The 26285-nt window shown below is 37.9% G+C and overlaps 2 protein-coding genes across 2 annotated transcripts in view; one reads left to right on the top strand and one right to left on the bottom strand.

Annotated features, from left to right (window-relative positions):
• The window catches only part of LOC138319678 (girdin-like), a 66340-nt gene extending 55301 nt beyond the window's left edge, over positions 1-11039 (bottom strand). The window contains exons 1-3 of the mRNA XM_069262825.1: positions 10692-11039; positions 10490-10572; positions 5245-5350 (exon numbers count right to left, since the gene is read on the bottom strand). Of these exons, the coding sequence (XP_069118926.1) occupies positions 5245-5350; positions 10490-10572; positions 10692-10736 (234 nt within the window). The 5' untranslated portion in view covers positions 10737-11039. The remainder of the gene's footprint in view (positions 1-5244; positions 5351-10489; positions 10573-10691) is intronic.
• A 6890-nt stretch (positions 11040-17929) lies between these two features.
• LOC138318640 (uncharacterized) overlaps positions 17930-26285 on the top strand; it is a 77687-nt gene continuing 69331 nt past the window's right edge. Inside the window, exons 1-2 of the mRNA XM_069261193.1 lie at positions 17930-18087; positions 18863-19012. Coding sequence (XP_069117294.1) covers positions 18887-19012 — 126 coding nt within the window. The 5' untranslated portion in view covers positions 17930-18087; positions 18863-18886. The remainder of the gene's footprint in view (positions 18088-18862; positions 19013-26285) is intronic.

The raw sequence follows: 26285 nt of genomic DNA, 5'->3' as shown, positions 1-26285 counted from the left end.
TGCACTCATTCATTAAGAACTCAATAATTCTTTACATTACCATTTTAAAACTAGTTCTGAAGATTGTAAAAAAATCAATAATGAACTTACTGGTTTGGTTTTGATTAAAAACATTTCTACAGTTAAGGTCATAAAAGTGTTGCTTAAAAAGCTTAAGCTAACCAGCATGAATCAAGGTATTAGGAAAGATCATGATTGACTATCAAGGTTTTAAGAAGGATCATGATTGGCTATCAAGGTTTTAGGAAGGATCATGATTGGCTATCAATGTATTAGGATGGATCATGATTAGCTATCAAGTTTTTAGAAAGGATCACAATTGGCTATCACATTTTTAGGAAGGATCATGATTGGCTATCAAGGTATTAGGAAGGATCATGATTGGCTATCAAGGTTTTAGGAAAGATCATGATTGGCTATCACGTTTTTAGGAAGGATCATGATTGGCTATCACATTTTTAGGAAGGATCATGATTGGCTATCAAGGTATTAGGAACGATCATGATTGGCTATCAAGGTTTTAGAAAGGATCATGATTGGCTATCAAGGTTTAGAAAGGATCATGATTGGCTATCAAGGTTTTAGGAAGGATCATGATTGGCTATCAAGGTATAAGGAAGGAGCATGATTGGCTATCAAGTTTTAGGAAGGATCATGATTGGCTATCAAGGTTTTAGGAAGGGTCATGATTGACTATCAAGGTTTCAGGAAGGATCATGATTGGCTATCAAGGTTTTAGGAGGAACCATAATTGGTTATGAACATTCTATGAGGGATCATCATTTTAGACAATTAAATCATGATTATCATCATTCTAGCAAGGATCATGATTGCTTATCATCATTCAAACAAGGCACATGACTGTATTTTGGGTAAGAAGAATTATGACTGGATATGAGAAGAAGAAGAATAATGACTGCAGGTTATAAACACTCAAGAAGAATTGCATTGTATGTGAATAATCTAGCTAGAGTCATGATTGATTATGTTAACATTCTAAGAAGGATCATGATTGGGAATAAGCATGCAAGGTGTGGGGGAGGGGGTAAGGGGTGTCAATATTAATTACATTGGTTACCTATAACATCCACCAACACCTAGGATAATATTTCTGTTGAAGAAACACAAATTCCTATGTTTATGATATATTAATTAATACAATATTGTGACATATTGCAGATAGGTTAAACCAGTACATATATTTGTTTAATAATAATGTGGCATAATTGTACTGTTTAAGTTATATAACATATTGTGACACATGTTTATAAACATTGCCTGTTACAAATTAATGTTGTCCCTAACAAAACATGAGTAGACATGATATATGTGTACACGAGGAGAGGACATTTACAGGTTATCTTGTACCAGCAAACCTGCCTGAAGCCTTCAAGTACTAAACAACATTCCTCAATTAAGACACTCATAATTTGTAAATAATCGTGAGATGTATCAGTGAAGCATCAAGGAGGCCCGATAATGATGCCCAGATGTTTGGCTGTGTACAGACAGGGGCTCGTGACTAAGAATCCACAACTGATAAAGTCTACATGGAAATATCTGTCTGGAAATTAACAGGAATCAACAAGCAATTAAGTCAGACAGATTTTAAATTAAAGAGATAATGTGAAACAGAGATGTCTATTTTGATTTTTTTGTTCTCAATTTTCTTATCAATACATCCTTAAACCAACGCCACAACCTAGTCACTGCAATTCTGAAATTCTGAAATTTAAATAAAGTTCATGAAGCCGGCTAAATCACAAAGAAAACCGATGTTGTCCAGCATGCAACTTACTCCATTAAAAATGAAGATATTGGGGGGAAAGTCTCACATATATGGTAGCTAGGCTGCCTAGTTAAAAGCCAAAAAAGTTTACCGGACCCGAAGGTAATCTACACAAACTTTATTTAACATTATGTATCCAATCTATTGCTGTTTATCTAATGAATTACTGTAATCAGGGTACACACTCTCCACTAAATCACAAACATCAACACTCTTACTGGAATTATCTAGCTCAGATCTGAAAAATCTGGAAACATTTCTGTAGGACAACTACCAGCTAATTGCCCCCCCCCCCAAAAAAAAAATAAACACACAAAAATACAACTTCAAATCCTTGTTACTATCAAATGAACTTTCATATATATACTTGCACCATCATTCCTCCAGATAGAAAAATAATTTCAGAAGCTGTACAATAAGTTTTTAAGAGACAAGAATTCCGTGGAGGTGGATGTGTCGCCTGGACAGCAGTTTAAAACATCACAAAAAATAGATATTTACAGTTGAAAATATTGTTTATAATTAGGTAAAATTATCAGGTCCCAACTCTTGCAAATATTGACAGATTTTGAGCAGTATCAAACCAATCTGAGATCTCATTGATATAAAGCAATATATATAATTTGGTTGAAATCGGACAATAAATACTAAAGTTATCGAGCAAAAACCATGGATTTATCTGTTTTTACGACTTTGAAGTCCCGTAACTCTTGCATATAATGACGGACTTTGACTTTTATCGAACTCTTCTAAGATCTCTTTGATATAAAGCAATATACCAAATTTGGTTGAAATCGGACAATAAATACTTAAGTTATTGCATGGGAACCTTTTCCCGGATGCCACTGCTGTCGACCTAGTGATACCTATATATATGTGTCACCCTTGCAGTGCAGGAGACACAAAAAGAAGTTTTGATTTATTTAATTCTGTCATTATGGAAACCAGTGACTACAGGTTTCCTTATTGATCATATATATCTTATTACCTTATCTTAATCACCCTGCTGATTTCTATCCATTGTATAGACACCAGTACTGATATTCAGATAATCTCCCAATTGCACTGATTAGAATCAGCTGATAAAAAAAATCAGTCAGAGATAATCTATCAGTAGATTTATAAGGCTGATCAGTCTGTAACAGGCTAAAGTCATCAGATGGCCATTAACATCAGGATCGTCTGGTGATTAATTAGAAATATATAAACCGGGTAGTAAAATCGATACAACGCTATCTATAGCTGATCATGAATTGCAATTAACACAGGTATAGATATACCTGAGAATCAGCTTCCATCCAGGTGCGCCAAGGTGTTACAATACACCTGGCATCTTAAGCCAAATATAGACAGAGAAATTACTTGTGTAGAGATAAATAATTGATATCTCTAGCGTTATTTGGGATTATACTATTTGCGTATACCATTACCTGTAGCTGCTTATAAGAATTCACGTAGAAGGTATCGTTACATCTGCAGAGACATTAAAAGCCATACATACCTGTATAATCAATAAGTTGCTATCAACATAACGTTTTTTTAATGTTTCATTCCTTTCAACATACCTGTATAATTTATTTATCAATAACAGTAGCTATATCAAGATCGTGTATCTACATGTCGGATGTGTATCAAGAATTCCATATAAGGGTTTGGCCATGGGTCATTATAGAGCGATTTAACCTTCAGTGATCAGCTTGTTTACATCACTTTCTGGTGTCCTTGACAGGCAAAGGCCAAACTTTACATGTGATGCCATATACAGAACACTGACATCCATGTAACAGCTACAAAACTACATCAATAACAGAAGTTAAAAGATTTAATTCAAAATTGAAATTTCTCGACTACACTGTACTTTTGGCGTATTGCAGACAATTTTGGAAAATTATGCATTCAATACATAGATATCCAAGACTATTTAGCTAGCTGAGTAGCTGGTGTATATAAATAACCTTGTTTTATTATAAGGATTTAGTTTCAATGTCTTTGATAAAGAAAGCTGACCTTAAAAGGATAGAAACATTTTATATCTCTCAGGTTTTGAATGTCTCGTTGATATGGCAGGTTTCTCCCATTTACAAATACAGGTTTCTCGTGATTATAAATCTATATCAATCCAGTATATGTAAGCCTTTTTTTATGTTGTGTAGCTGTCAAGTGTGTGGAGAATTGTCTATCAGAGCAGGTACGTCCCAATCAAAGGATCAGTCAATATTGATGTTTGGACTTTATCACAGAATAAACATTGTTCTAGATCAACGATAGCTGTGACAATAAGGTCAAAGGTCGTAGACATCTTATGCACCAAAATGCTAGCTAAGCTTAGCAGTATGTCATATATAACCTATCTGTGCATTAAATGAACACGTCTCATGAATAATTAAAACTTTTCTTTGACATCTGTCTTAATTACACTATCCTATCAAATTTCCAACGCTTGCACATTACATATATATATATATAGCATTGCGAGTCTTGTCGTGCATTACTGATAATGAAGCCTACTTGGAATCAGATTCCTTTTGAATGACGATATCGGTGTAGGACCTACATCATTATCATTGGGACAATGCCTCTTTGGCTATAATCATATAATAATGTAATGATACTGATACTTTGAAAATCAGTTCTTCAAAATCATATTGTGTGTATACATCATCATGCTTAGGATTATACATTAATCAAACAAGTAAAATGTAAATGAATCCACTTGGATTTGTTTCTCATTTTAAACCCAAGTTTCCTTATTAACATGGGTCTGTTTGCTAAACAAAGAAAATACTAAATATAATGAAAGTCCAAACAAATCTTTTGGGGAAACCAATTAGGTAACTTTTTTTTTCTATGTCACAGATTTTTCCTTGTAGATGATTATATAATATATATATAGCGCTAAGCCAGCTTTGGCCTTACTGCCACTAAATACACATGTATGTATGTCTCCAGTGATAAAGGGAGTGTCAGAAAAAAACATCAAACATCTCACGATTATTGGTCAGAAATTCCAGCAAATGTAATACAGATCAACATAAGAAATACTAGGATTAAACATCCGACATTCCAGAGAATATTATATATACATAATTTAGATCAACAGGAAGCTACATCAGCATATATAGCTCTTCAGGTGTTCATATTTCATAACACATCTAAATTGGCTTCAAAAAGGTTTTAAATTCATTATTGATTACCATTTTAAAGTCGTTTTTGTATTCAAAGAATTGCTCATGACAGATTAAGTATGGAACATGTATGTTTGTAGCTTTGTTTAGCTTAAAACACTAACCAAGAAAACATGATACCCTAGAAGAAATACTATAGATATGTATATATATAGCTATTGCATTGCCAAATACAATCACCCTTATGACATTTATCAGATGAGTTGATTTCCGTACATTTTAGTACAGACATTGTAATGTGTTAAACGCTTCCTCAACAAGTATACATACCACATAGTAGCCTCTAATGTTTCGGAGGAGGAGGTCCCAGTTATGTAGTCGCGCATCAACATCATCCACATGGCGATTCACGCTCTGATTGGTGGGACGAGGGTCACTACAAAAATTAAAATTCAAAATGTTATGCATTTTACAAATACGAAAGCAAATCCATTCACATAATTTTATAAAATTATATGGAGGTCCGGCAGACCAGTCCAGCTGGTAGGGAGACAAGTCTATTAACAAATTACATGTAGGGGCAGACAACTATATCTAACCCAGATGTATTTAAGGGCACACAACTCTTACTATATAATGTAGTTTTCTAACAAGCAGAAAATGTATCTGCAGGGAAAGACATATACATATATTCAAACTGTAAACATACTGTTTAAATTTTAACACACATGAGTGAAATACAAATTTTGTATATTTCAGAATTGTATTAGCAAGGCAGGTACCCAATCAATGTTAAATGATATGATGGGAAGACAACTCTATCTATACCATATATATGTCATGACAGACAATTTTATATCTTGGGGCAAAATTCTCAATCTACTGTACCATATATAGAAAGGAGCGAACAACTCTAATATCTAAGGGCAGACAACTCTATGCAAAGACAGACAACTCTTTTTAAATGCATAATATCATGTATATCAACAACTCTTTATACACAAGGTGGAAACTTAAAATCAATGATGTACATAACGACATGCAACTGCCATTGACCTGAGTTGATCAAGCGCGTAATAAGATACCATAAATAATTCTCTCCATTGATTACAACAGACAAAGCAGTTCCGACTATACTACATTGTAGGTCACTGTTAGCATGCATGTCGAGGTATTTAACATGTTATCTGTTTATACACAATTGTTACAGTCACTTTATAATCAATTCCAGTTATCACTGAATAGAAAAGATCATTTCCATTAAATTCCACTCAATAGTAGTTTTCCATTTACCCAATACAGTGTGCCACTATACATTAAAAGCTTTTACTGGCGGAAATGTTTGTTTTCACTCAGTGGATTACAATAGGCCAAAACATTAATTATATGTTTTTTCTTGATTGTACTTTCACATACAAATGTTTATATTATTTGCATTTTTTATAAGTTTGCATTCCTGTACATACATACCAGCTTAAGCATGCATATGACAACTGCTTTATTGGAAGGAAGTCAACCGAATAGATTTCTTTGCAGCTGAACTTCATACTTTAAATCTATTTCTTGTTTTTTAATTTGTGAATGTAATGAAATTATGAAAAGACCAAAACTTCAATATATCTATAGTCAAATCTAACACCATGATGGGCAAAATTTGGTCTAACATTTACTGAATATTATCGTTCAAACTGGGAAAAAAACCCTTCGATAAACAAACTTTTGGCCTTATTGATAATTATGAATGCCATATTTAGTATGATAGGAAAATCTCTTCTGATCCCCGATAATGGATCTCTCTAGTAAATGAATAAGACGTGATCCAGTTTGACGAGTTTGTAATATAACTTAATACACCTGGTGACCGGGTAAAATTAAAGGCATGTGTCTAAACCAGGACAACTCATTAAGTGAACAATAAAATGAATGAAGTCCTACTGAAATACATGAACTTTCCAGACCAGTGGCCACTTCACATTATACTACCTGTGTAGCAGTCATCGTAAAAGCGACCAGGTGAAAATCATATGATATTCATTTGAAACATGATACCTGACATGTAGCATTGATATTATTGTACATATCTTACAACAAAATGTATCTACCTACAAGCCAATCTGCATTTTTAGACTCCATTTAATTATTAAAGTACATTTGGTTTTTGTTTGTTTGTTTGTTTTTTGGGGTTTTTTTTTGTAACCATTTAACATAATTTATTTGGTCTTTGTAGCAAAATAGGCAATCTAAGAATCCAAGAACTTAGAAGAACCTCATCTGAATGTAATCATAGATTTATCTTCAACCTTATAGAAATAACCTGTATCTAACTTATTTTCACTTCCTAATTGCAGTTATAAAGAGAAATGCTCGCAATTAAGACCTGACCAATGCAATATTGTGCAATATAATCAATACATCAAAATAGGTTGGAAAATATCTGATGAAGGAAAACCTGCAGACTAGCATGCATACATAACGTTCACCCTGGCCTTTAATCTACCTACATGTACCATATACAGGAGGGGTCTAAATGGCTTTGACCTTTGAAACCCCTATTATAATTGTCAGATTTAACATGTATGAGAATGTGAATGTCCTGGATATGTTCGGTGGTACATGTAGAGTGACATGTGCAAATCCCCTTTGTTTTTAACACACTAAACAATTTGACAAGACTAATCTAACTATACAGGTACCTCAAAACATCTGAAATTGCCTATGACTATCGGTATAGATAGACATACATTTTAGACTTGGATGACACTAAATGTATTCCCTACCCCTTTCAGTCATGATGCATAACATATTTGTTAGGCTTGATAAACTCCTATATAATTATTAGGAAACATGGTATTCACGATTTTTAATTAACTCAACAGGCTTAAAGCGAAAAAACAATAGTGTAGGTATGGATCAACAATCTTTACTAAGTGATATGTTTGCATGTGTTTGTATATGGCATGTACTTAGATTAAACTGTTGGTGAGCTGTCAGAAAAACACATGGTCCATTCCATGGCCACACATGGCGGCATCATTACTGTTAGACAAACCGTGGCATGGCGGCATCTTCATTAAACACGACCATCACAAACACTAGCAAATGATTAACACAATCCACAGGCGATAGAGAGCAGCGGCTTTCATTAAAGACATGTCAAGCCATCTTTACAGAAAATGTTCTGATACATACAGTAATTAGATGTATACCTTAGACCTTTAAGTACAGCATGTGCATGCTGTTTTAAAGAGATACATATGTATTTTTGAATTGTATGTCTTGTGTATTTCATCTTCTTAGTATATAAACGGTACATATCATTGTACCAGTATTTGAAATTTAAAATACCTCCAGGTATGTGGATTAAAACAGGGATATTAATATGACAATTTAACTGAATGAAATGTATCTTATAATTTACATACATTTTTAAAACATTTTCCAGTTGTTTAATTGCAAAATACAGAGCATAGGACTATTCTATGAGATACATGTCACAAGTCTCCATAAAAAAGTTAAATCTTCAGTCTTTTAATGAAAGGAACAAAAATATAAAAACCCTAATTTCAACAGGACAGAAAATGTAGTACCATCTTTATACATTTGTGTTCAGTCAAAGTAGATGTATATATAAATGTTTGTAAGTGTACATAAATTCAGGTATTAATGTAACACAAATTAGCTATAATGGCATCATGCTGTGATTCCATACAATTGCTGAAGTAAGGTCATAAAAACAAATTCCTTGGTATTAACTTAACTTACATCACTGATATGCTTAATAGTTTCCTTGCTCAACAAGATGAAAAAACATGATGTTTAACAGCTATAGGTTGCCGTTATTTTTATCTTGTGCTCCAAACTACCAAAGCACTAATTCAGTAGCCTCCAGGACAAAATTCAATTAACTTGTCTCTAATAACATGATATAACTAGGTGTGTATATATATACATGATAAAACATTTACTCATTGTAATTACAATCTCTTAGAGAGAAACAAATTTCGCAGATTTTGGAAATAAAAAAACTTTCCCAAACACTAAACATGTAATTGCTATGCCCTAATAGGCGGTTGCTATCAGGGATTTGTTCCCTCTAAGATAATATCATTATGACTCAACAACTATTTGATTACATAATCTAATTTAATACATTTTCTTTGAGTAAACAATTGATAGAGCAAAAAAGTTTAAAGTTTTTAGCATATTGCAGGTAGATGTATGCACACTGCTAAGTGTTTGTACCATTGAATGTATACAATATTATCCAACAGGGTCACTTTAACATGTTAAAAAGGCTCTAAGAGCAAAAGAAAAATGAGAACAAAATTAATATGTCTAATCAATATCATAATTATAATGACATTGACTTGGGGAATTCCTTAATAAGGTGGGTATGTCTGTGTGCTGATATGGGTTGATATGATAGATTACCAGATACATTACTATGTTATGGCCATGGGGACCTTGAAAATTGAACAATTACTCTGACTTTGAAGTGATTATATATATATATATATATATATACAGTACATGTCATGTATAGGTATCGGAAACAGTATAATACACACCCATAGTAGACAGGAAAGACAACGACCTAATGGTATATACATAGAGATAAAACGAATAACATATTTTATTTTTTGGTCTATCGTTTCTATCTTATTGAAATTGATATACAGTAGATGATCATGATGGGGTGGGTGTTCATATAAGTCTCCTACCAAAATTAATATGTCTACATTAACTAGTAAGTGTAGGCATTTGATTCTCATGGAAACATGACTGCATGTATATGGATTTGAAAACAGATTAAGATGACTAAGCAATGATGCACCTTATAACCCGTAACAAGTTAATTTCAAACTTCTATCATTATACTTAAACATGCACACATGTCAGCATTATTGTTTAATCATATTTATACATGCAGCTTTCTAGACAAGAAATATTATAATAAGAAATGCTTCCTTGCTTCCACATGCAGTACAACTTTCTCTTTTAGTATCAATTGTATGTTCAACTGAATTATTGCTCTTCATATTTGGAGGAAATAAAGAAACAATAATAATAAAGAAATAAATTCCATTTATCCTTCATTCAACCGGGGGTCACTATCCAAGGACAAGATATTGTTGTTTTAAATTCATCAAGACTTGTAGGCTTTATGTTAGTAGATACCCAGGTAAGGTTAGCATGCAATTAACGTTACATTTAATTAATTTGTACCCTTGCTCTAGCCTAATGAATTAATTCAAATAAGTGTATTGGCACCGAGGCACTTACCTGGTAAAATTACTCAGATACAGACATAAAATGTCAAATATATTCCAACAATAAATAGGCTGTATGGTATTTAATGAGAATTTTTAAATCACAAAAACACACCGGTTGCGATATCTCAAGCACGAGGTTATCTCGAATTTAATCTTACAACAATGTCCGATTATAAGTAGATTTTTAATCAGGAATGTAACGTGTATTTACATGTAAATTAGTCATTTTAGTGTTTACTGAATCATAATACATTTATATTCAATAAACAACATTTAAGGTATGGTGAGAAAAAGACACTTACATCTGCTGCATGACATCGTTGAGGAATATTCCGTTATAAAGTTCGGCATACTCGAGAGATTTACCTTGATTGAAAGACTCCACCTGTAAAAGAAAGAAAACACACCTGTACGCGCGGGGTCGGACATAAACAAATTGAACATTGTAGGTTCTTCTTGGTGAAATATTTCGTGACGACTCCAGACAAAATCTTTAACACTTACCCATAAAACGAGTGGAGTCTCCATAATATTTTTAATGGCAGCCATTCTCAGCGATAGCTTGCCCGATCATGCATTTCTTTTCAATTTTAACAAAGTGTAAAATTCACATGAGACATGTTGAATTTTACAAACTAACTCCATTGTGGCGAATAACGGAACAGTAAACAAGCGATAGATTACATGGTATATTAATCCTTTCCTTGGTAAATTATGTAATCCATTCGTAAATATCGGAAACAAAATAATAGCACGTGAAATATCCACAACCGACACACAAACGCTGTCACACACTGTCACACACAAATATCAGTTTTCAGGTAACACCGACTGGCTGACATGAGTATCGCTGACCTTTGACCTACGAGTAGATATTCTTACGCCAAATGTTCAGAAATAAATGAGCTATTAAACGATATCCATTGTTTTGTTAAATTATCTGCGACTACATTTTAATTGTAATTGATTATTGGATCAAAAATTCTGAATAATAATCAATTTAAAATTATATAACACGTAAATATATATGGAATTATATTTTATGCAAGGTGCTCTACGAATGCCAGTGACATCTGTCGGTGGATACCAATGACGCTAAAGTGGAGACAACTCTTGGTGACTTCGCAGTAGTGTCTGTAACAAAGTTTTACAATCTGTGACTTAGTTTCTCAAAAATGGACCAATCTATACAAGGTCTTATAGATCAAAAATATCGACAAAAACATCATACTTAGGCCAAAAAATAATATGTCTGTTTAGGATTTCACGACTGACCCTATTTTTTTTAACTCCCGACCCTATTTTTTTCCACTTTTCTACGAAAATAAATTAAAAATTGGGATTTCGATCTCAGACTCCGGTTTCGGCCATTGTTTTAGAGTGAAAGACACTCCCGACCTACCGGCCCTATTTGCCAATGTAACCCTAAACAGTCATATTTTGGCCTTACAGTACATTATTTAAATATCATAAGTTGTTTTAAAACTTTCTTTTTAAATTACTTTTACTTGATATTTTAGGAAGGTGATGATCCAGGATCAGAAAACTTATTTATAACGCCTAAAAAGGATATCTGTCTATACTGACCCTAATTTTTTCCACTTTCCTACAAAAAAACAAGGTCTGGAATTTCGATCTCTGATTCCAGTCCTGGACATCATTAAAGACACTAAAAAATATCTTCCCGACCTACCGACTCTATTTTTTTTGCCAATGTAACCCTAAACAGACATATTTTTTTGGCTTTACAGTAAATTATTTAAATATCATGATCCAGGATCAGAAAATTTATTTATAAGGCAAATATATATATATATGTTTGGGGTTACCCGACCGAACCTAATTGTTTACCCCCAACCCTATTTTTTCCCACTTTTCTACACAAAAAAAAACTAAATAAAAGTCTGGATTTCGATCTCAGACTTCGGTTCCGGCCATTACTTTTTGTGAAAGACGCTTATAATATATATTCAAAATGTCGCGACCTATCGACACTATTTTTTCGCCAATTTAACCCTAAACAGACGTATATGTATTTTTTTTTTGAACTAAGGAGCATGGACACCAAAATCAGTCTGCCACCACTGTGGACAGATCTATGCATTAGACCTATATTGATGAACACGAGGGTGCATTATTAATAGAGTTATCACTTTTGTGTAACGTACATCATTGTAAGGATAGTAGTAAGTGCTACCGCTACATAATATCATCAGTACATGTACAATGTACATATTTGCTTTTTTCTCCATTTGCTGGTGATCGGTTTCTTTTATAATACATGGATATATTTTTAATGCAAACACTAGAATGTCAAAAAAGAATATTCTCGATAAATTCTATCTAAGAAACAAGAGGTAATATGATCGGATAATACGGATCATTACAAAAGTATATAGCCTATATAGTGACTTCAAAGTGTATTTATACCGTTTAGACAAAATATTAAGAATTGTCGAATTTTCTAGTTCGTCCCTTTATCAAGACATACAAAGAAAAAAAAACATAAAACAAACAACACCATTACATCCAACTTCGCTAGCCAAGGGTATTAGTCCGATTCTCTTTCTAAGAAAGAGAATCGGACTAATACCCTTGGCTAGCGAAGTTGCATGACATCATGATATGCCACAATTACAACAGAAAATACAAGAAAACAAAGGAAGCAAACATTATAATGAATTTTGTCTGTAGAAAAGGTTAGCATTACTTTTGTGATTCTCTACAAATACAAAACTAAAGCGAAAAGATTAAGTTATATTTCAAAAGGACTGCCCCAAGTTCCATGAATTGCCTCCTCCTGACATTGGGCAGTATTTTTTTTCGTATCGACACATTTTTAAAGGAATATCAACTAATAAAGCACCATGCACTTCATCCAAAAACAAGAATACGATTCAACAGGATACAAATCATGCGTTTTCAAGTTAACTTATTATAAATTAAAGATGTTATCCATGCGGTTCAATGGCAATTCAAAACATGTACAAAGTATCTAGTGCAGCTTGTCCGATACGATCGGAGGAGTTGCCTCCCTTATTCCAAACATTATCTTATTAGGTTACTAAACATACTGAACATTTTATTGATTATGTTACATAGAAAGAAAACAAAAAAACCACAAACCCACCTACGGAAGCGTGTTAGACTCACACAGGATTTTTTTATTGAAAAATCAAAATGTTTTATTTGGCAACCGCCACTTAGTTATCTGGCGGCCACCACTTAATTTATCTGGCGGGTTCTCCTGAATACTTCTGAAGTTCCTAGGTACACCAGTTGACCAAGTTTCAACTATATCATTCTTCCCAATTGCCTCTACAGATATGAAAGGCAACTCTTACGTGTCCGTACTTGGCGTAGACACAATGCTTCAAGATACACCAAGGCAATTGGACTATAACGAGGTCCATTTGATTACCTTGTATTCTCCACTCGTCTGCCGTCAACCGCTACACGACACTTTTGAGGAAAACCTCAATGATAGGTACATATACGATCCTCTGATGATCTAGCGTCTTCACCTTGCCCGCTCTTGATCAATGTCTTCCTTTTTTACCTTGAAATAAGTTCACTTCGCTTGTCTTTAGCGCAGGTAATTGCATTGCTTTTCAAAAATTGATTTAAAAAATACAATCCGGCAGGGATATTGGTAATTCTATAATTAGGTTCAACAATTAAGTCAAATGTTATCTTTCAAGTGCAACGCAAGTGCCTGTGATCTTAGTACACTTCCATGATAGAAGCATCTATAGTACATAAACATAGAATGTATTTGGTGGCATTAAATTTTACATTTAACAAAAAGGGAGACAATTCAGTAGGAAAAAACTTTTGTTACTATATACCAGTTGTCTCCCCTATATAACGATTTTTTTTTCTCTCATAATCAAACAGCTAGTGTCTCTAATAATATTTTTTAAAGATATAATCACATATCCATATATTTTTTTGCATCCTAAAACTTGAGAATCAGCCATAAGGCGTCGAGACTTATACCCTTTGTATTTCAAAATGATAAATGGGAAAACCGTCAAAGTTCTTGTAATTTATTTATGGTTCGTAGATATGTATCAGGGATATTATTCTGGAACATGGATACTATCTAAATCTCTGATTTTACAAATTACCCTTCCTCAACGACATCATAACTCTTCCTTATATATACATCTATATGGACAATCATACTTGAAATCAGACTACACATCCTCATTAGATATGCGGACGATTCCTTGAAATACAATATAAGGAAACAATGATATAAATGTCAACAATGTCATGCAGAAACATCTAACAGCGCAACACTAGAAACACAACAGGCCCAAAGGGCTTTCTGTGTAACAACTCATAGTTCAGCTGTTCTCAAGATTCGTTTACTTCTTCAATGTTGCGTATTTCTGTGACACCTCACATTAAAGTCATGTCTAACTAGCTGTGTACATATTGTAGACTATATAATTACCCAAGTGAAATTCGAGAAGCATTATTTCTTAGTATGCAGGAAAAGATAAAACTGTTTAAAGGCCTATATGAAATCCATGCGGGATTTCTGGGTGAGAAATAGTGATCGCCTTCCTATATATATGTAACTTAGATAACTTACGCTGTTGTCTCATTTTAGTAAACCACATTAACCTTGGGGCTAATCCATCCTAGGTCATCTGGTGTCATCGGAACATCTGTAGATATTTTAGGAGACTAGATTGACGAAACTGATAAAAAAATCTCTGTATGCTAATTGTTTTACTGACTTTTAATCTAGTGACACCAAAAACTAAACACATAAACTATAGGGATACGTGAGAAGAGTGTAGCTAACTCGCCAAGTCCCTGTGAGATAAGCCTCTCGACTGTAACAAAAGTCCCATGTCCCTGTAGTAATGCCAGTCCATGTGTATAATATACGTATTCCTGTTATTATTTGAAGGGTACTAAATTGTGTCAAAGAATTTTGTGATTAATTTAAAAGTGCTTTAACTTGAGTGAATAGTTGCTAAATTTTAACATCAGTTTCCTAACACAGTTTTCAAAATTCTCACGTGATCATTACAAATTAACAAAACGTGCAGAAGTTCTGTATGCTAATTGGTGGAAAATCCGTGTACCCACTTTTTAGCTGGGTACCACAGGGATATGAAAATTAGTTACAGATTATATAATAATGGACCCACCGGGGGGGGGGGGGGGGGGGGGGGGGGGCAAACTGCCCCCCCCCGTTCCCCAGGACGGGGGGGGGCAAACATGTCTTTTTGCCCCCCCATTTTCGCCGACTGAAATTTTCTAAAAATGCTTATTTGAAAGAAAAAAGGGTCCTCCTGCACATTTTTCGTACTTCATTCTAGAAAATTTTTCCGCTGCGCGGCGCATTTCCTAAAAGGTTCAAGCACATAATGTCAAACCTTAAATTGTAAAAATTCAATACACACAAACTAGACTAAAAATGTCCATCAAGGGATTCTATGTACTATTTAAAAAAATGTCTCTTAAAAGATCAATTTGTTTATATGTCTTAGCGAGACAATTAATTCATTTTTTTTCTGTTACACAACAATGTACCGATGGTGTGAAGCCGGTATATTCAGATCGAGTAGGGTTCCATAATGTTATGACGACACAATTATCATTTCTAAATGCAGGTAGCTTTAAATCGAAAAATTACCATGTTAAGAACGCTTTATAATCATTAAACTTTATCGTAAAACTCATCTCAGCCATTCTAAATCGTAATTTTTTTTCCGGGGGAGACCCCCCGGACCCCCCTAACACCGAATTCTCGCGCCTTTGGGCGTTTGCAAATTCATCAAAATGCATCGTAAAACTCATCTAAGCCATTCTAAATTGTAATTTTTTCTCGGGGGAGACCCCCGGACCCCCCAAACACCAAATTTCTCGTGCTTTCGGGCGATCGCAAAATCATCAAAATACATAAAACTCATCCCGGGGGTCACCCTCAGACCCCTAATAAAACACCAAAATCTTGCGCCTTCGACGCTCACACGCTAATTTGGCCAATTTGCGTATTCGTTAATTTCCTTTTAGCGACCCCACTGTCTATAAATGTGTACAAGGATTAAATTTAGTGATATATGAAAAATGTACATAAAGCATATATTATATGGTTTGGGAGTTGAATTAATCTCCTCCTGTAGGTGTGCGGGGGGGGGGGGGGGGGGGGTGGGGGGTTTTACAAAATATTGAGGACCTTTGCCCCCCCCCCCCCCCCCCCCCCCATGACGTTTCATCTTCCTACGCCACTGATAAAAGTCTATCTTTTCGGGACGTTGTACATCTATATATGGATTTCGCCGTTACTATTCAAATATATGCAACTATGGACTTTTCATAGCCGGCCAATGAGATTGCAGCCGAAGCCTCGCTTATGCATATTATAATTTTAATTAGCTGACGTTCAAGGTGTTTGTCATAATGGGTCTTTTATCGTCTTAATGACGACACTTTGTATAGATGTGTAGGATGATTTTGAAAGGAAAATTATCGCTCTTTCCAACGGTAGTAACCGTTTTTATGACGATATACTAGAAATGTGTTTTTATAGCCGCTAAATGTAGGCGGGTTAGAAATTTGGAGTCTAAGGCTTTTCACCCTTTCCGTATATAGTACTATGTAGAATATGATTTTTATCGGGGTTTTTTTATCTATACCTCTAAAACGTCTAAAATTTAGAATGGGTTAGATGAGTTTTACGGCAGTTGCCCCCCACATTTCAACTGATTCTACTACAAATGAGTGGTACAACAGGATCTTACATCATGTTCCTGTTCCGAAAAAAAAATCTTCGGGTAGCGAGTCTTCGATTGGTATAACATCAAAGAAAAGACCAATTCCACATCTAAACGGCGGCAAGATTCTTAATGTCTCAGGAATTTCTGAGAAAGTCTTTTTTACCATATATTGACATTGGATATAATGAAGTCCAAAACGGCTTCCGGAAAGAACTTGTTCGTGCCAAAATTACCATTTCGACTATAAAATCAAACGAAATCCTGGTAGGGGGATGCGCGCGCGCCATGAATGTGTATATAATATAACAACTATGTGTATCAAATCAAGAAATTAAAAAAAGCAACATTGGATAGTAGAAAGAAAATAACGAAGAAGAAATATGAGATGGTCAGTAATGTATGGAACATATCGGTTACATTCTGGACACTCTATAATATCTCTCCGTCAGGTCAAAGTTATTGAATTTCAAAGTTAGTGGGCCTTTAAACTTCAATACTTCTGTACGTCATCATTACAAATTAACAAAATGTGCGGAAGTTCATTATGTCAATTGCATGTGTGGTCTGTGATATATATTCAGTTGGATAACAAAAAATCCAGAGTCATTTATACATTTTTTTTACATGCATACAAACAATCTTTTCATGTCTGGCTGTTCAAACCTATGTGTAGTGGCATGATATCTAATAAGGTTATCATAAACCATCTGGACCATTCCGGAGTTCGTGCATGATGCTGGTCAGGTATGGCAATGGGAAGCCGACCAAAAGAATTTCTCATCCAATGAAATAACATGTTACAAAAAAGTTTGAAAATTACAGCATTGTCAGCTTTACACACGTAAACATCTGACACGTATGTGGCGGTGCACATTTTACAAATGTTTGTTTATCAAGGCACAAAACATGATATATTCCAGGTAAAGAGCTATCGGCAGCTACAATTTATCGCTAACTCGGGCGGAGGCACGTGTATTTGTCCTGTGGGCGTGAATATTGAAATGAAACCTGTCGTTATTTATTTGAGGGTGTCGCTTATGTATGTGATTTCCTGTGGCGTGCGGATTTATCTTCGGTTTTAATTGGGAGTGTTACACATTCCAAAGCAGTTTAGTGTCATTTGATGTACTGGGGACTAATTTCATCATTACGACACTGTAAGTGTAGTTGTAAATGAAAATTATTTTATAACTTTTTCATGTCAAGGTAATTTAGTATAGTGTACATGTAAGTACAACTTAGTATCCCATACTGTATAGCAATACTTGTAGTATACAGATTTAGATCTAGCTGTAATATAACTAGATCCAATAAGTTGGGGTAAATGACTTTCACTTAATTCTAAAGTGTTCTTCAAACTAATTTTGTTATTTGTGAAATGTCAAAGTGATTCACACTGTTGTTTATCAATTTGACAGATTTAAAGTTGTTAAGTACGTACATCTATTACCTATTTGATACACTCAGGTAAGGTAAGTTAATAATTAAGTTTTACTTTTTAATCTGAAATTGTTGATTTTCAGACAAGGTTGATTAACTTCTAGTGTCAGAAAAGTGATAAAGAAAAAGTGAAGTGCGTACCTTGTCACCATGGCGACATAATGTAAAAATTCTTAGGATGGGTGTAAAGTGTATTATGTTTACATATATGGTCATGGTTGAGTGAAAATTTGAATATTTTTGTGTCATACTGAAATGGGATAATTACCTGTATACGGATATATACACAGTTAGACTTATGTACCGACTACAGGTAATATGTACCTACATTACTAAAAGGTTTTATCTGGGAATTTATTGAATTCTCTAAAGATGTGAATTTCAGTTAAATTTAAAAGTGTTGTGGTGAAGTTAAATCTGTTCTGGGACTTATAATGATTGACTTTAATCTGTGACCTACATATTTAATGTTTATTCCAATGTTTTTTGTAGGGAGTTATACCATAGAATTCGTGCATGGTTTCATTTCTGAGGATCCAGTTTCCTTTAGTCAAGATGGAAAATACTCTTGAGGAGGATAATGCTCGATTTCATCGGCGCCAGGCTGTCCGACGGAAGGGATTTGTCTTCCAGAGAGTACAGGTGAGATGAGATTTCACCTATAGCCTCGTTAGAGGAATGAGAGGAAATGGATGATGGAGAATATACGTTATCAATGTGATACAGATCATAGAAGTCAGTTTTTGTACAAGTTCAATCTAGTTTTTAAAGTCTTATTTTATATGTGTTTTTTTCACCGGAAACAAAGTGAGTTACTCTGGCCTTGATGATCCTTTTGTCATTGATATTTGTCCTTCGACAGACAGATGGGCAATCTTTGTCCTTCAGTAAACCAAAGTTCAGTCCTTCTTTAGCAAACAGAAATCTAATTTTTGTTCATATATAAAATGATCCTAAGTGGACAGATGGTCAGTTTGTACTGACAAAAAAGTTAAAATTTGTTGTCCTCCAGTGGACAGGTCAATTCTTGTCCTTTAGTGGACAGGTCAGTCCTTGTCCTCCAATGGACAGAAGGTCAACTCTTGTCCTTTAGCGGACAAAAGGTCAATCCTTGTCCTTTAGTGGACAAGAATGTCAATCCTTGATCTTTGGTGAACAAAATATCAATCTGTGTCCTTTGGTGGACAAGAGGTCAATCCTTGTCCTTTAGTGGGCAGAATGTCAATCCTTGTTCTTTAGTGGACAAAAGGTCAATCCTTGTACTTTAGTGGACAGAAGGTCAATCCTTTAGTGGACAGTTGGTCAATCCTTGTATTCCTTCAGTTGACAGAAGGCTATTGTGTTCTTCTATCAGACATGCCTTACCTGTATAGAAAGAATGCACTAAAAATGAAATACCAGTAGGTCTACATTTATTTCTTTGGCAGAACAAAAATGGCTGCTGCTATGATACATGGAAGCATATAGTGTTACCCATGAAGGGTATTTATTTGAGATGTCTCTAGTTTTTCACTTAGCTTATTTGTTTACTCTTTGAAAATTTATTGATTAATAAGAATCACATTTTTACATTAGTATACAACGATGATAATAATTATACATTTGCAATGAGCAAAACAAAAACCAAACAAACTCATACGGCATCAGTGTGAAAACAGGATCAAAGTGATCATTTAGGACAATGTGTGTTAAAACATGTAAAATGTAAACAAATAGAGACTTTGTAAGTGTAGAGAAATGCAGTGTCTATACAGTACATATAGAGCAGGAGGAAATACAGACCTATTTTAGGACAAAGATAAGTCAGCTGGGGCAACCTGATACTAATTTATCTGGGAGGTTTTAATGAGGCATTGATATGAGAAAACAATGTGTCACTTGGGGCATATCTTATGGGTAGGGGTGTCCAATAGTGTGGTGAGGGGTGTCCAGTAGTGTGGTGAGGGGTGTCCAGTAGTGTGGTGAGGGGTGTCCAATAGTGTGGTGAGCGGTGTCCAATAGTGTGGGTAGGGGTGTCCAATAGTGTGGTGAGGGGTGTCAAATAGTGTGGTTAGGGGTGTTCAATAGTGTGGTTAGGGGTGTTCAATAGTGTGGTGAGGGGTGTCCAATACTGTGGTGAGGGGTGTCCAATAGTTTGGTGAGGGGAGTCCAATGCTGTGGTGAGGGGTGTCAAATACTTTGGTGTGTGGTGTCGATAGTGTGGTGAGGGGTGTCCAATAGTGTGGTGAGGGGTGTCCAATAGTGTGGTGAGGGGTGTCCAATAGTGTGGTGAGGGGTGTCCAATAGTGTGGTGAGGGGTGTCCAATAGTGTGGTGAGGGGTGTCAAATAGTGTGGTTAGGGGTGTTCAATAGTGTGGTTAGGGGTGTTCAATAGTGTGGTGAGGGATGTCGGATACTGTGGTGAGGGGTGTCCGATACTTTGGTGATGGGTGTCCAGTAGTGTGGTGAGGGATGTCCAATAGTGTGGTGAGGGATGTCCAATAGTGTGGTGAGGAATGTCCAATAGTGTGGTGAGGGGTGTCCAATAGTGTGGTGAGGGGTGTCCAATAGTGTGGTGAGGGGTGTCCAATAGTGTGGTGAGGGGTGTCCAATAGTGTGGTGAGGGGTGTCCAATACTGTGATGAGGGATGTCCAATAGTGTGGTGAGGGGTGTCCAATAGTGTGGTGAGGGGTGTCCAATAGTGTGGTGAGGGGTGTCCAATAGTGTGGTGAGGGGTGTCCAATAGTGTGGTGAGTGTTTTCCAATACTGTGGCGAGGGGTGTCCAATAGTTTGGTGAGGGGAGTCCAATAGTTTGGTGTGGGGTGTCGATAGTGTGGTGAGAGGTGTCCAATACTGCAGTGAAGGGTGTCCAATAGTGTGGTGAGGAATGTCCAATAGTGTGGTGAGGGGTGTCCAATAGTGTGGTGAGGGGTGTCCAATACTTTGGTGTGGGGTGTCGATAGTGTGGTGAGGGGTGTCCAATAGTGTGGTGAGGGGTGTCCAATAGTGTGGTGAGGGGTGTCCAATAGTGTGGTGAGGGGTGTCCAATAGTGTGGTAAGGGGTGTCCAATAGTTTGGTGTGGGGTGTCAAATACTTTGGTGTGGGGTGTCGATAGTGTGTTGAGGGGTGTCCAATAGTGTGGTGAGGGTGTCCAATAGTGTGCTGAGGTGTTTCCAATACTGTGGAGAGGGGTGTCGAATAGTTTGGTGATGAGTGTCCAATACTATGGTGAGGGGTGTCCAATAGTGTGGTGAGGGATGTCCAATAGTGTGGTGAGGAATGTCCAATAGTGTGGTGAGGGGTGTCCAATAGTGTGGTGAGGGGTGTCCAATAGTGTGGGTAGGGGTGTCCAATAGTGTGGTGAGGGGTGTCAAATACTGTGGTGAGGGTGTGTCCAATAGTGTGGTTAGGGGTGTGTCCAATACTGTGGTGAGGGGTGTCCAATAGTGTGGTGAGGGGTGTCCAATAGTGTGGTGAGGGGTGTCCAATAGTGTGGTGAGGGGTGTCCAATAGTGTGGGTAGGGGTGTCCAATAGTGTGGTGAGGGGTGTCCAATAGTGTGGTGAGGGGTGTCCAATAGTGTGGTGAGGGGTGCGTCGAATTAGTTAGGTGATGAGTGTCAATTACTATGGATGAGGGAGTCCAATAGTGTGTGGTGAGGGAGATGTCCAAATAGTGTGTGAGGGTGTCGAAGAGGGGGTGATGAGGGTGACGTTGGGTGAGTGGCCCAATAATAGTGTGGTGAGGGGTGCCATAGTGTGGTGAGGGGTGTCCTATAGAGGTGGTAGGAGGGGGCCAATAGTGTGGGTAGGGATGTCGATAGTGGGGGTGAGGGGTGTCCAATAGTGTTGTGAGGGAGTCCAATAGTGTGGTGAGGGGTGTCCAATAGTGTGGTGAGGGGTGTCCAATAGTGTGGTGAGGGGTGTCCAATAGTGTGGTGAGGGGTGTCCCAATAGTGTGGTGGGGGTGTCCAATAGTGTGGTGAGGGGTGTCCAATAGTGTGGTGGTGTGTCCGGAGGGTGTGTCCAATAGTGTGGTGAGGGGTGTCCAATAGTGTGGTGAGGGTGTCCAATTGTTGTGGTGAGGGGTGTCCATAGTGGGAGGGGTGTCCAATAGTGTGGTGAGGGGTGTCCAATATAGTGTGGTGAGGGGTGTCCAATAGTGTGGTGAGGGGTGTCCAATAGTGTGGTGAGGGGTGTCCAATAGTGTGTGGGTAGGGATGTCCAATAGTGTGGTGAGGGGTGTCCAATATAGTGTGGTGAGGGTGTCCAATAGTGTGGTTAGGGGTGTCCAATAGTTTGGTGAGGGGTGTCCAATAGTGTGGTGAGGGGTTTCCAATAGTGTGGTGAGGGGTGTGTCCAATAGTTTGGTGAGGGTTGTGTCCAATACTGTGAGTGAGGGGTTGTCCAATAGTACTAGTGTGGTGAGGGGTGTCAAAGCCAATAGTGTGGGTGTCCAATAGTGTGGTGAGGGGTGTCCAATAGTGTGGTGTTGTCCAATAGTGTGGTTAGGGTGTCAGTTGGTGAGGGTGTCAATAGTTGGTGAGGGTCCATAGTGTGTGAGGGCCAATAGTGTGGTGAGGGGTGAGTGTGAGGGTGTCCCAATAGTGGAGAGGGGTGTTGAATAGTTTGGTGATGAGTGTCCAATAGTGTGGTGAGGGGTGTCCAATAGTATGGTGAGGTGTGTCTAGTTATTAGGTTAGAAGTGGGTATTCAATAGTGTGTAAATAAACATCTAATTGTTGGTGAGGATTATAGTTCACCAATGCTTTAGGTGTGTCCAAAAGTGTGGTGATTTGTGTCCAGTAATTTTGTCGTGGAAGTCCAGGGTTTTCACTATCTCTGATAGTGTTGTAAGGAGTGTGCAATAGTGATCTGCTAGTTAATACTTACATTAACTCCAATTAGCAACCCCTGTCCTTCCCCTTACAATCCAATTAGCAACCCCTGTCCTTCCCCTTACATCTTTACACTTCTATAACTATGATAAGTTACTATAATCTTGCCCTCTCACCCAGCTATGAGCCTTTTTGAGTCCCCCCTCCTCACCAATTCTTCCCACTCCCTCCCCCTGCCCCATCCCTACATTTAAACTTTTCATATCTCATATAGCAATGGTAACTATAACCTTGCCTTCTTACCCATTCTCCCAGCCCCCTCCCCCCTATCCCACCCCTTACATCTATACTTTTCACATCTCCTATAGCAATAATAAGTATAACCTTGCCCTCTCACCCATTCTCCCCACCCCCTCCCCCTGCACCACCCCCTACATCTATACTTTTCACATCTCCTATAGCAATGATAACTATAACCTTGCCCTCTCACCCATTCTCCCCACCCCCTCCCCCTGCCCCACCCCCTACATCTATACTTTTCACATCTCCTATAGCAATGATAACTATAACCTTGACCTATCACCCAATTCTCCTCACCCCCCTCCCCCTGCACCACCCCCTACATCTATACTTTTCACATTCCTATAGCAATAATAACTATAACCTTGCCCTCTCCACCCATTCTCCCCGCCCCCTCCCCCTCCCCCTACCCCACCACCTACATCTATACTTTTCACATCTCCTATAGCAATGATAACTATAACCTTGACCTATCACCAATTCTCCTCACCCCCTCCCCCTGCACCACCCCCTACATCTATACTTTTCACATCTCCTATAGCAATGATTACTATAACCTTGCCCTCCCACCCATTCTCCCTCCCCGCCCCCTGCACCACCCCCATACATCTATACTTTTCACATCTCCTATAGCAATAATAACTATGACCTTGCCCTCTCACCCCATTCTCCCCACCCCCTCCCCCTACCCCACCCCCTACATCTATACTTTTCACATCTCCTATAGCAATGATAACTATAACCTTGCCCTCCCACCCATTCTCCCCTCCCCCTGCCCCATCCCCTTCATCTATACTTTTCACATCTCCTATAGCAATGATAAGTATAACCTTGCCCTCTCACCCATTCTCCCAACCACCTCCCATGACCCACCCCCTACATCTTTATATTTCACATCTCCTATAGCAATGATAACTATAACCTTGCCCTCTCGCCCATTCTCCTATACTTTTCACATTCCTATAGCAATAATAACTATAACCTTGCCCTCTCACCCATTCTCCCCACCCCCTCCCCTTACCCCACCCACTACATCTATACTTTTCACATCTCCTATAGCAATGATAACTATAACCTTGACCTATCACCAATTCTCCTTACCCCCCCCCCTGCACCACCCCCTACATCTATACTTTTCACATCTCCTATAGCAATGATAACTATAACCTTGCCCTCTCACCCATTCTCCCCCCCCCCCCCCCACCACCCCCTACATCTATACTTTTCACATCTCCTATAGCAATGATAACTATGACCTTGCCCTCTCACCCATTCTCTCCCACCCCCTCCCCCTACCCCACCCCCTACATCTATACTTTTCACATCTCCTATAGCAATGATAACTATAACCTTGCCCTCCCACCCATTCTCCCCCGCCCCCTGCCCCACCCCCTACATCTATACTTTTCACATCTCCTATAGCAATGATAAGTATAACCTTGCCCTCTCACCCATTCTCCCAACCCCCTCCCATGACCCACCCCCTACATCTTTATATTTCACATCTCCTATAGCAATGATAACTATAACCTTGCCCTCTCGCCCATTCTCCTCCCCCCTTGCCAAACCTCCTACATTTATAAACTTTTCACATCTCCTATAGCAATGATAAATATAACCTTGCCCTCTCACCCATTTTTCCCGCCCCCCCCCCACCCCACCCCACCCCGTACATCTAAACTTATATAACCTTGCCCTCTCACCATTGTCCCCACCCCTCCCCCTGCCCCCTCCATTGGCCCCACCCCCTACATCTATACTTTTCACATCTCCTATAGCAATGATAACTATAGCCTTGCCCTCTCACCCATATTCTCCCCGCCCCCTCCCCCTTGCCCCACCCCCCTACATCTATTTTTTCACATCTCCTATAACACTGATAACTATAACCTTGACCTATCACCCATTCTCTCCGCCCCCTCCCCCTGCCCCACCCCGTACATCTATACTTTTCACATCTCCTATAGCAATGATAACAATAGCCTTGCCCTCTCACCCATACTCCCCAACCCCTCCCCCTCCCCTGCCCCAGCCCCTACATCTATACATTTCACATCTCTAATAGCAATGATAACTATAACCTTGCCCTCTCACCCATTCTCCCAAACCCCACTCCCTCCCCCTACCCCACCCCCTACATCTATACTTTTCATATCTCCTATAGCAATGGTAATTCTAACTTTGACCTATCACCCATTCTCCCCGCCCCCCTCCCCCTGCCCCACCCCCTACATTTAAACTTTTCATATCTCCTGTAGCAATGATAACTATAACCTTGCCCTCTCACCCATTCTCCCCTCCCCTCCCCCTCCCCACCCCGTACATCTAAACTATTATAACCTTGCCCTCTCACCAATTCTCCCCACCCCCCCCCCCTGCCCCACCCCCTACATCTATACTTTTCACATCTCCTATAGCAATGATAACTATAACCTTGCCCTCTCACCAATTCTCCCCGACCCCCCCCCCCTGCCCCACCCCCTACATCTATACTTTTCACATCTCCTATAGCAATGATAACTATAATCTTGCCCTCTCACCAATTCTCCCCACCCCCCTCCCCCTGCCCCACCCCCTACATCTTTATATTTCACATCTCCTATAGCAATGATAACTACTTTGTATAACCTTGCCCTCTCACCCATTCTCCTGGCCCTTGCCCCCCTTGCCCTGCCCCCTACATCTATACATTTCACATCTCCTATAGCAATGATAACAATAATCTTCCCCTCTCACCCATTCTCCCCACCCCCACCCATGACCCACCCCCTACATTTAAACTTTTCACATCTCCTAT

Source organism: Argopecten irradians, chromosome 3, assembly GCF_041381155.1.
Source record: "Argopecten irradians isolate NY chromosome 3, Ai_NY, whole genome shotgun sequence".
Classification (NCBI taxonomy): Eukaryota; Metazoa; Mollusca; class Bivalvia; order Pectinida; family Pectinidae; genus Argopecten; species Argopecten irradians.
The sequence above is the reverse complement of the archived record's forward strand: the minus strand, read 5'-3'. Positions and strand labels throughout refer to the sequence as shown.